The following is an 11,497-nucleotide window of genomic DNA, read 5'->3' on the forward strand; positions in this document are numbered from 1 at the left end:
GCATGACCTCGTGACCCCATCTGCTCCCAGGACTGTTGACATCCACCTCTCAAAACAGTTGTCATGGTGACAGACATATTCTCCCCCCCCACCTATCCACGCCCCTCCCGGCGCTCACCCTGCTGAGAAAATGGGAAACGAGACTTCCCCTCTTAAGAAACTAAACAAGACAAAATGATGGTTGTATAGAGCACATTTTTGGCAAAACATTTTTTGAGCAAATACATTTTCATACATAAATGTGTATGTTAAATACAATATGCAATCATTAAGATCCATCTTCAGTGCCCCAAAAAATGAAGTTAAACATTATTGCACCATATATTTAATACTCCAAACCAATTATAATGATGGTCAAATGTGTTGGTCTCTTGTAAAACACAATACAATATTTATTTTTTTCCAAATACATTTCTGAATAAGTGTTTTCTAATACTCTTGGTAAAATATGATCAAAACAGCTACATGTTTTAAAAACCTAGGATCCCATGATAATTCTAATACAGTCTTCATGCCCACTCTCTCTCTCTCTGCTTGTGCCAGGCAAGGGCACAGCTGCACAAAATCAACAGCAAGAAGCATCCTGCTTATTCATCAGGATGGGGGATTTGAATAACAAAAAGCCATGTGAAATGGTATAAGGTATAAAAGCTAGCGTGAACATGACCTATTGGACAACATCCCAGAACCGCAGCAAACCAACACCATGGCCAAGGTGCAGCGCTGTATAGCTGGCTTTTCTGCCTGATGCATTGGCAATTGACTTTATTTTATTTCTTTATTTTAGAATTGTTAAGTTATAGTTTGGACGTTATAAGCTCTTTTTACTTGATTTGTATTTATGTTCAGTAATGTTCAATTACATTTGAACAGCGGTTCTTCAAGGCTGAGATTGTGTGGGCCCCATTGGCCTCATTTCTACATTTTACCATTTCATTGTTGATTTACTAATTTAATTACCAGTTGTTCTTCTTACAGAACACATAGTTTACATTTAAATATTTAATTATTTAGTTGATAAATAATAACTTTTGATTTGAGGCTTATCCATCTCCTCTCTGTGTTGTTATTGGTTGCTTCAGATCATCTTCTACGAGGACAGGAACTTCCAGGGACGTTCCTATGAGACCAGCTCTGACTGCCCTGAGTTGACCTCCTACCTGAGCAAGTGCAACTCCTGCAAGGTGGAGAGCGGCTGCTTCATGGTGTACGACCGTTCCAACTTCCAGGGAAACCAGTACTTTGTGAGGAGAGGAGAGTACGATGACCACCAGCGTATGGGCATGACCGACTCCGTTCGCTCTTGCCGTATGATTCCCATGGTAAGATGTCACTACTAGAAAACATCGTATATATGATGCATTTAGTCCCCTGTAGCTCAGTTGGTAGAGCATGGCGCTTGCAACGCCAGGGTTGTGGGTTCGTTTCCCACGGGGGGCCAGTATGAAAATGTATGCACTCACTAACTGTAAGTCGCTCTGGATAAGAGCGTCTGCTAAATTACTAAAATGTAAAATGTAAATTTATAGTGTCATATGTATTATATATATAGCATAATACTATGTATCTAAAAATGTAAGTATTTGATTGCAGACTGATCAGATTCATATTTAATTACTTTCATCATGTTCTTACTTTAAATATGTGTCCTTATAAACTTTACAGCACAAAGGACAGTTCAGGATGCAGGTCTATGAGAGAGAGAACTTCGGAGGTCAGATGCACGAGCTGATGGACGACTGCGAGTCTGTCCAGGAGCGCTACCGTATGTCCGACTGCCAGTCCTGCAAAGTGATGGACGGCCACTGGCTCATGTACGAGCAGCCCCACTTCAGAGGCAGGCAGGTGTACGTGAGGCCTGGAGAGTACAGGAACCTCAGAGAGATGGGAAACAGCTCCGTGAACAGATACAGCTCCATGAGACGTATCATGGATTCCTGCGAGGGTCAGCGTCATTGATGTCTGAGATTCATATTGTTCTGACATTCAAAATAAATATTGTATAATTGAAATCATGTCTCATTGTCTATGTATTACCTACCTAAACTTTAATCATCATTCTAGTACAAGTGAATTATGATATTTTGTCTCTAGTGCCTTCAGAAAGTATTCATACCTCTTGACTTATTCCACACTTTGTTGTGTCAGAGCCTGAACTGAAACATTTTGTTTTTATCCCACCAATCTACACACAATACCCCATAATGACAAAGTGAAAACATGTTTTTAGATTTCTTTGCAAATGTATTGAAAATGAAAGACAGAAATATCTAATTTACATAAGTATTCACACCACTGAGTCAATACTTTGTATTAACAACTTTGACAGTGATTAAAGCTGTGAGTCTTGTGGGTAAGTCTCTAAGAGCTTTCCACACCTGGATTGTGCAACATTTGCCCATTATTCTTTAAAACAATCTTCAAGCTCTGTCAAATTGGTTATTGATTATTGCTAGACAACCATTTTCAGGTCTTTCCATACATTTGCAAGTAGATTTATGCCAAAACTGTAACTCGGCCACTCAGGAACATTCACTGTCTTCTTGGTAAGCAACTCCAGTGTAGATTTGGCCTTGTGTTTCAGGTTATTGTCCTGCTGAAAGGTGAATTCATCTCCCAGTGTCTGGTGGAAAGCAGACTGAACCAGATTTTCCTCTAGGATTTTGACTGTGTTTAGCTCCATTATGTTTATTTTTTATCTTGAAAAACTCCCCAGTCCTTAACAATGTCAAGCATACCCATAACATGATGGAGCCACCACTATGCTTGAAAATATGGATAGTGGTACTCAGTAATGTGTTGTATTGGATTTGCCCCAAACATAACATAACACTTTGTATTCAGGATATAAAGTTAATTTTGTATTACTTTAGTGCGTTGTTGCAAACAGGATGTATGTTTTGGAATATTTTTTATTCTGTACAGGCTTCTTTTCACTCTGTTAATTAGGTTAGTATTGTGGAGTAACTACAATGTTGTTGATCCATCCTCAGTTTTCTCCTATCACAGCCATGAAACTATGTAACTGTTTTAAAGTCACCATTGGCCTCGGTGATATCGCTGAGCGGTTCCCTTCCTCTCCTACTAGGTACAGAGATGAGGTAGTCATTGGAAAATCATGTTAAACACTATTATTGCACACAGAGTGAGTCCATGCAACTTATTATGTGACTTGTTAAGCCAAATTTTACTCCTTAACTTATTTAGGCTCGCCATAACAAAGGGGTTGAATACTTATTGACTCAGCTTTTCATTTTCAATTTATTTGTAAAAACATAATTCCACTTTGACATTATGGGGTATTGTGACAAAGAAAAATCTCAATTTAATCCATTTAAAATTCATGCTTTAACACAACAAAATGTGGAAAAAGTCAAGGGGTGTGAATACTTTTTAAAGGCACTGTATTTCCTTTAGTGTAAACTAATGAAAATAGGCTTTTGGTTTAAGAGACTTATGTTACATGGAGTAGTCCTAAAATACACACCATGCTCATTTCTGAAACAACAAATATTGCATATACTGTATATGTTTGTATCAAACCACTGCTACCTTACTACCTTGATACAGATTCAAACACAGCTCTGATGATTATAACCATGTTTACATCTAAACATTATTCTGAAGCCCACCAGGCACTAGAATAATGGATAGTCCATATGAATGACAGAAACTCATATACAGTATGTGTCTGTGATATCATCTTGGGTTGAACTTAAGTAATGCAGTTGACTATATTGATTCTAAAAAGGGACTTTTGTAAATAATACAAAAGGGGCATTGTAATAAGAGCTACTCAATTTATTGAGGTACAGACAACTTAATTATGTACATTGCCACAACATTCACTTGCAGTATTGCTCTATGTTTTGGGGATTGTGGGTAATTTAGCTCATCATGAATTTGGTAAAACTTGGGTTCTATAACTTAATACCCTTCGTTCTTACAGTGGCAAATGGTCAGTAATTCGAATAACCTGCAAAGTCAGCCCTTCCAACGTGGAATCGGCTGGTAATCTACTGAAAGTTCCATTTGAGGCGTAGAGTATGCAACCTATTGTAAAAAATAACTAACAAAATAGAATTTGGCAGTCATGTTGTCTAAGCCTATAACTTATTTTGAATTTACTTGAGTAATATGAGTTACACAAACAAAGGAATCTAAGTTGAAACTTTGTTGAATTTAATAAATCAGGCCAGCCTACCATTTTTTTCCCCCCTGGGATAGCTAATGCAGCAAAAGACTGTAGGAGAGGTTGCTAACTAAGTGTAAGTAATTTTTGCTAGCCAGCTAACTAACTTTGGTACCTGGGGTGAAACAAGTAAGCTTTTTTAGTTAGGTAGCTCCTGCACCGCTCTTTGCTAGCTAACATAACGCTTCATCCAAAACTCATAAAACTCAAAAACTGATAAGGTGGCTTCACTATTTTTTATATTTGTGATGTATCCCCTTTCCAAACATATTGCATTACTTTTATTGAACTTAAATGTATTTATGGATTCAACTTCAATTATTTATTCATTGAAACTAATGACAGAGTATCTCAACATTTTGAATGTCGGTGACACCATGTCCCTTTGTCAAATGATGCATGCCTGATTAAAATGAATACTGATCTTTGTAAAGGAGTGGTCTACCATGTACATGTATACAAGTTAGTGCTGTAGTCTTCTAAAACTACAACTAGCACCATTCACTTAGAAAGTGGATTATATCACAATCTGTAAAATGTAAACACAACTGCAGACACCTTGTCATTTTTGGAGGCATGTTCTTGACACAAGAGCATTACAGTAGCTAGTAAAATAGTTTAGGAGTGGCTGTTAACTATCTTTAAATAACTTTAGCTAGCTGGCTAACTAACTTGGCTAACTGTGGGACAAAACAATTCACCTACTTACAGCTAGTTAGCTATCTCACGTTCTTTGCTATCAAATATAATGTTACCCCCAAAACTGATAATGGTTCCATTTTCCTGTTTGTGATATGTCTACTCTCCAAGCGTATTGGCTCTTGTCAGACACCAGACCTTACGCACTTGTTTTACTAATTGGTTTCTTTTGATTTATGAAGTGGTTGTTATGTTTTAAAGAACTAGGACACATCAGGAAAATTAAAAATGAAACACTTTATTAAATTAAACTAAAAGGTTTGTGACTTTAACAGGAATCAGTGATACGTCTAATCGACATGAATCTATTCATGGAGTTGTTTCCCATCTCTCTGAGGTTCCTGTACTCTCCAGGCCTCACATACATCTGCCTGCCTCTGAAGTGGGGCTGCTCGTACATGAGCCAGTGGCCCTCCATCACGTTGCAGGACTGGCAGTCGGACATGCGGTAACGCTCCTGGATGGAGTCACAGTCATCCATCAGCTCGTGCATCTGGCCTCCGAAGTTCTCCCTCTCGTACAGTCTCATTCTGAACTGTCCCCTATACTGTTGATGGAACACAGGATGTTGGTGGCACCTTAATTAGGGAGAAGGGGCTCGTGGTAATGACTGGAGCGGAATCAGTGGAATGGTATCAAATACATCAAACACACGGTCTCCATGTTTTTGATGCCATTCCATTTGCACTGTTCCGGCCATTATTATGAGCCGTTCTCCCCTCAGCAGCCTCCTGTGATACGGAACTACTGTAGATCCAACCGGTGGGCTCATACATTTAAATGTAAAATCTTGTTGATGACACGAGTTCACGACCAGTGCGGTTGAAACTATTTGCATCAGCTAACAAGCAGCTACACACTGCATTACTTACACTGGGGATGTTACGGCAGGACCTGATGCAGTCGCTCATGGCCATGCCCATCAGGCGCTGGTTGTCGGGGTACTCTCCTCTCCTAACCATCATCTGGTGACCCATGAAGTTGGGGCGTTCATAGACCATGAAGCAGCCGCTCTCCACCCTGCAGGAGTTGCACCTGCTCAGGTAGGAGGTGACCTCTGCACAGTCGTTGCTGGTCTCATAGGAACGACCCTGGAAGTTCTTGTCCTCGTAGAAGATGATCTACAAAGACAATCACACAGTTAGTGCTTGATAGTTGAAATGAGTGCACTAATGCTCATTTGATTAGCAATGCCTTGTGTTTCCGATCCGATCGTCTTCTTTGGAATGCATGGCTGCATGGATAGACCCAGAGAGATAGGCATGGAGGAGGAAGACTTGCAGTGACACTTACCTTGCCCATGGTCATGGTGATGGTGATCCAATCTCTTATCCAATTTCAGATGGAATGCTGGACGATCAACCTCCTGTCCCTTTTATACTTTGGACAGCATTCACATCTCCATATTTATTGTTCTAGAACTCCATGAGTCATCATTCTATATTGTGGTGCAAGCCAGTCCTATAATGTCACATACTGAATGCCACTTTTAGAACTACGTCACTGGGGGTAAAATATAGGATAATGATTGTTTCCAGCTAACCCTAGCTGCCCTAATATTAGCTGAATTATTATGTCAGTCTTTGGAAACATATTCCAGATCAATTGAGATGGAACTGAGATGGAATTCAATCAAAGCTGAACAGTGGGAAAATATTGTAGCATTACTTTATTGTGAGGTATTATTTTACTGATTTTCTTTTTTTTATGGCACTATTTATGTATTTCTAAAATGTTGGGAATCAGTAGTGTTATATTAGTTCATTATTTACCTGATAATTACTTTGTCCTCTGATTCGTATTTTTGTTATTTTGAGAAGAACCAGGAAGTTGATGTTATGTTGTCAATGTGGTCAGACCAGTAAAGCTGCCAAATAGTAATGTTTCTTCATCCAGTGCTTGTCCTCATGAAGTCAAACAGCCACCTTTAAAATAACCCTCTATCTGCAACGTCTTTGTCCTGCTGAGAAATGTTGTGCTTAAGTTGAACTAAAAATGTGTTCACATTTCTTCATTTATGATATGCAGCAACTCTATAACAATATCTTGCTAACCAAAATCGAGAGCTTGGGACTGTAAGGTTCTATCTGCAAAAAGATGATTCTGAGATAATTGGCTTTAAAGTTCCGAATCCTCATTGGTTTGAATGGTGTCAGACATTTTGATCTTGTATTCTTTTGAACTTAACATGAATTGGGCTAATTAGAGTATACATAGGAAGAGAACATTGAACAGAACAAGGACATGTGTATAACTCAATCCTGACAAAAATGCAGATAGAATCTTATAGTCCCAAGCTTTCAAAATGTAATTACAATACAGAACTGTAAACATTTCAACAGATAAGGTTTATCAACAATTATTGAATTAAAAAGAAACTGGTCAAATACTGTACTCAAAGTTGTGACAGTATACTGTGTAGATATGTAATCACACCAATAAATACAATGTCAGGTAACTAGCTATATGGTGTTTGTGCAACTTAATATAAAGTGTGACCAAATTCACTGAGTGTACCCAAATTCACTTAGTGCGACCAAGTTCACTAAGTGTGACCAAGTTCACTTAGTGTGACCAAATTCACTGTGTGACCAAGTTCACTAAGTATGACCAAGTTCACTAAGTGTGACCAAGTTCACTAGTAAATATACTGTAACTGTATTTTGACCTGGTAAAGTACCCACTAGCATAATCACCCAAACTGAAGAATATGCAATGTTCTATTTCTGGTGAGAACAATATATGTCATGGCCCCCATGCTGCATTCAGCATCCAATAATAACTAATTGAGATGTGCTGTGTAAAATGTATACAAGCCCCACGTGGGCTTTGTGATGACTCATGTTATTTAGCACAAAGGTGTGCAAGGTGCCCTGTGGACCCAATGTCAATATAAAAGTGCTACTGGATCGACACAACACACCGTGCCTTCTGCGTGTCAAGCTTCACCATCAAGCTAAACCACCGTAACCATGAGCAGGGTAATACCGAGCAGTGGGTTGTTATTCAGTATAAGAGCTGGCCATTGAAATATGAATATAGTGTCTGGCATAGCAGCTGTAACCACAAAATCAAAATAATATCAATCAGTGAGAATAAAGCACAGTTTTACAGCTAAATAATGCTAAACTATTTGTTTTATCAAAATAATGTAGCGTCATTATACGAGATCATGCAGTTGATATGCATTATATACAAAGTGAATAATTATAATTATGTTTTTAAATATTAAACAGTAATGACAAATTAATCACAATCAATTAATAATAATTAACCATATTAATTATGTAAAACATTAAAAATCATAGCCTTTGTAGTCTTCTCAACATAGGTGAAGAGGTCAGAGGCAAAATAATTTCTCAGCGTAGCAAATGATCAAATCGTGTTTCGTTATGATGAAGTAGTCACTCGTAGCTGTCTTCCAGAAACTGTATTTCTCAGAGCACCGGGGATACGTTCGCAATCATATTAAAGCCTAAATATATGATCAAAAGCCTAACTTGTTTCCATTCCCTCTCAGATCATCTTCTACGAGGAGAGGAACTTCCAGGGTCGCAGCTATGAGGCCAGCAGCGACTGCCCCGACCTCAACATGTACCTGACCCGCTGCCAGTCCGTCAGGGTGGAGATGGGCTGCTTCGTCATCTATGACCGCTCCAACTTCATGGGCAACCAGATGTTCCTGAAGAGGGGAGAGTACTCCGACTTCCAGCGTATGGGCTCCATGATGGGCATGGGGGTATGACCATGCTGGAGTCCATCCGTTCCTCCCGCATGATCCCGATGGTAAGATGTCCACCGTTGGAGTTCCACCATCTCCTTGTGTTTGATGATGACATGATTATATTTATGATGTGGTTCATGCCATTTCTCTTATAAAGAGTGCATTCTTATATGTTTGAGTAGCTAGATGTTCGTTAATGGTGATCAAGTTTGAGTTATTAGGACTCTGTACATCTGATACTTGATGTGCTTTTCATCTGGGTCGTGTTCAGCAGGGCACACCGTAGCCAAACGTTTTGTAACAGAAAACAAAAATCTGTGTTCTAATTGGACAAGTTTAGGTATTATCGAAACAGTTTGTCCCTAATGAACGTGGTCCAGGCCTCTGTTACTGTATAAGTCAGCTGACAAGCAATGATACATGTAATACTGGAAGCATAGAGTACACACACGGTAGTAACTGTCAATGTTCTCTCTCCCCAACAGCACAGGGGACAGTTCAGAATGAGGCTGTACGAGAGGGAGAGCTTCGGAGGCCAGATGCACGAGCTGATGGATGACTGCGAGTCCATCCAGGAGCGCTTCCGCATGTCCGAGATGCAGTCCTGCAACGTGATGGACGGCCACTGGCTCATGTACGAGCAGCCCCACTTCAGAGGCAGGATGATGTACGTGAGGCCTGGAGAGTACAGGAGTATCAGAGACATGGGCATGAGCACCATGATGAGAGTTCACTCCATCAGAAGGATCATGGATGCCTGTGAGGGTCAGCGCCATTGATGTCTGAGATTCCTACTGTCCTGACAGGCTGCTAAAAGTCACAATTCTCATTGAATGAAATAAAACTCTTATTTTGAAGTACCTGTTCGTACCTGTTCTCTTCTTTTTTCTATCAAAGCTAATCTAATCATGGTATTTAAATCACACTGGTTTATTTCCACAAATTGGTGTCTGGAGAGGGATTTCAAACGGTCTGAAAGAATACAAGCAATATAATTACATTTTGATATACGAAATGTGCATAGAACATTCATTTATCAATAGTAAAAAAATGAATAAACTACATTTTCTCACTGGCTCAATTTAACCCAATTTAACCAGTGTTACAGAAACCCTGATGTACTTTAACCTCCAGTTTCTCAAACTTATTTTGCAGCAAACTAATCCATATCATTGATTGTTAGCATTACGCTAGTTCACATTTTCTCCACAGACAACAATATAATGTATAACCAATGGACCATGGACTGGTTTAGAGAACTTAGAGAAGTAATGTATAACCAATGAACTAGTTTAGAGAAGTAATGTATAACCAATTAACTGGTTTAGAGAAGTAATGCATAACCAATTAACTGGTTTAGAGAAGTAATGTATAACCAATGAACTGGTTTAGAGAAGTAATGTATAACCAATTAATTGGGTTAGAGACGTTAGATAAGTAATGCATAACCAATTAACTGGTTTAGAGACGTTAGATAAGTAATGTATAACCAATTAACTGGTTTAGAGACGTTAGAGAAGTAATGTATAACCAATTAACTGGTTTAGAGACGTTAGAGAAGTAATGTATAACCAATGAACTGGTTTAGAGAAGTAATGTATAACCAATGAACTGGTTTAAAGATGTTAGAGAAGTAATGAATAACCAATTAACTGGTTTAGAGATGTTAGATAAGTAATGTATAACCAATTAACTGGTTTAGAGAAGTAATGTATAACCAATGAACTGGTTTAAAGATGTTAGAGAAGTAATGAATAACCAATTAACTGGTTTAGAGAAGTAATGTATAACCAATTAACTGGTTTAAAGATGTTAGAGAAGTAATGCATAACCAATTAACTGGTTTAGAGACGTTAGAGAAGTAATGTATAACCAATGGACTGTGGACTGGTTTAGAGAAGTCAGAGAAATTGGACGTTCCACGACCTCTGGTGTCTGATAATATTTTGTCAGAGGAACATCATCTCCATTGGGGTTTGAATTGGACATCATTTTCAATCATAATAGAAGTTCATAAATGTGGACTATATGTGAGCATCAAATGTGTAACATGGATAGATGTTCCTTTTTCTGTTGCTGTTTTTTGGGGTGTGTTTTCTGAAACATTTCTCGTTTAATAGTTTCAATTGTATTCTTTGTTGGCATGATACATTTTTGTAGTCAACATCGTGATAATGTACATGTGGAACGTTCTGGACCTTTACAATGGAAAGAGGACAATAAAAGCGACATCAAAACACAAATGTATCCAGTTACAGAACTTAACAACCCTCGACAAACCAGACAGCGGTATACCTCTCTATGCTACTTCATGTTGCTTGGTCAGGGATTCTTCTACACGGGGCCACACATTTCACTGAACACAATAGATGGATTATACAAGTAAAGTATTAGATAGGGGTCAGGCATACAGTGCATTGTGGCTATTCAATTTCAGAACAGATCAAAGTGTACAGTAGCCTACCTGCTTACATAATTCATGTATTGCAGTCATCTGCTTTCCTTATGCCCATTGGCCTGCAGGCATGCAGATACACACACACACAGACAGACAGACACACACACACAAACACGTTGAGAGACAAAAAAGGCAACCACAAAACCAACCATATAGGAAGAACTAAATGTAAAGTGTTACCATATAGGAACAACTTAATGTAAAGTGTTACCATATAGGAACAACTTAATGTAAAGTGTTACCATATAGGAACAACTTAATGTAAAGTGTTACCATATAGGAACAACTTAATGTAAAGTGTTACCATATAGGAACAACTTAATGTAAAGTGTTACCCTATAGGAACAACTTAATGTAAAGTCTTACCATATAGGAACAACTTAATGTAAAGTGTTACCCTATAGGAACAACTTAATGTAAAGTG

At 38.5% G+C, this 11,497-nt stretch overlaps 2 protein-coding genes and 1 pseudogene across 2 annotated transcripts; 2 read left to right on the forward strand and 1 right to left on the reverse strand.

Annotated features, from left to right (window-relative positions):
* The first annotated feature begins 428 nt into the window (after window positions 1–428).
* On the forward strand, window positions 429–1,959 carry LOC121583573 (gamma-crystallin M3-like). The gene is made up of 3 exons (XM_041899685.1): window positions 429–715; window positions 1,083–1,322; window positions 1,666–1,959. The coding sequence occupies exons 1-3, from the start codon at window positions 707–709 to the stop codon at window positions 1,957–1,959; spliced, it is 543 nt and encodes a 180-aa protein (XP_041755619.1). The 5' UTR covers window positions 429–706.
* Window positions 1,960–5,159: 3,200 nt separating this feature from the next.
* Window positions 5,160–6,226, reverse strand: LOC123484011 (gamma-crystallin M3-like). Its single transcript, XM_045214023.1, has 3 exons — window positions 6,185–6,226; window positions 5,764–6,012; window positions 5,160–5,438 (listed from the first exon to the last, which is right to left on the reverse strand). The coding sequence occupies exons 1-3, from the start codon at window positions 6,197–6,199 to the stop codon at window positions 5,160–5,162; spliced, it is 543 nt and encodes a 180-aa protein (XP_045069958.1). The 5' UTR covers window positions 6,200–6,226.
* Window positions 6,227–7,819: 1,593 nt separating this feature from the next.
* Window positions 7,820–9,430, forward strand: LOC123484013 (annotated as a pseudogene).
* Window positions 9,431–11,497: the final 2,067 nt, after the last annotated feature.

This window comes from Coregonus clupeaformis, unplaced genomic scaffold, assembly GCF_020615455.1.
Source record: "Coregonus clupeaformis isolate EN_2021a unplaced genomic scaffold, ASM2061545v1 scaf0183, whole genome shotgun sequence".
NCBI lineage: Eukaryota > Metazoa > Chordata > Actinopteri > Salmoniformes > Salmonidae > Coregonus > Coregonus clupeaformis.

What these genes read in the sequence shown, in the direction of transcription:
- LOC121583573 (XM_041899685.1), top strand. An exon ending in CTTGCCGTATGATTCCCATG is followed by an intron (nt 1,323 to 1,665) that starts GTAAGATGTCAC and finishes TAAACTTTACAG; the next exon opens with CACAAAGGACAGTTCAGGAT.
- LOC123484011 (XM_045214023.1), bottom strand. An exon ending in CCTGCCGTAACATCCCCAGT is followed by an intron (nt 5,439 to 5,763) that starts GTAAGTAATGCA and finishes TTCCATCAACAG; the next exon opens with TATAGGGGACAGTTCAGAAT.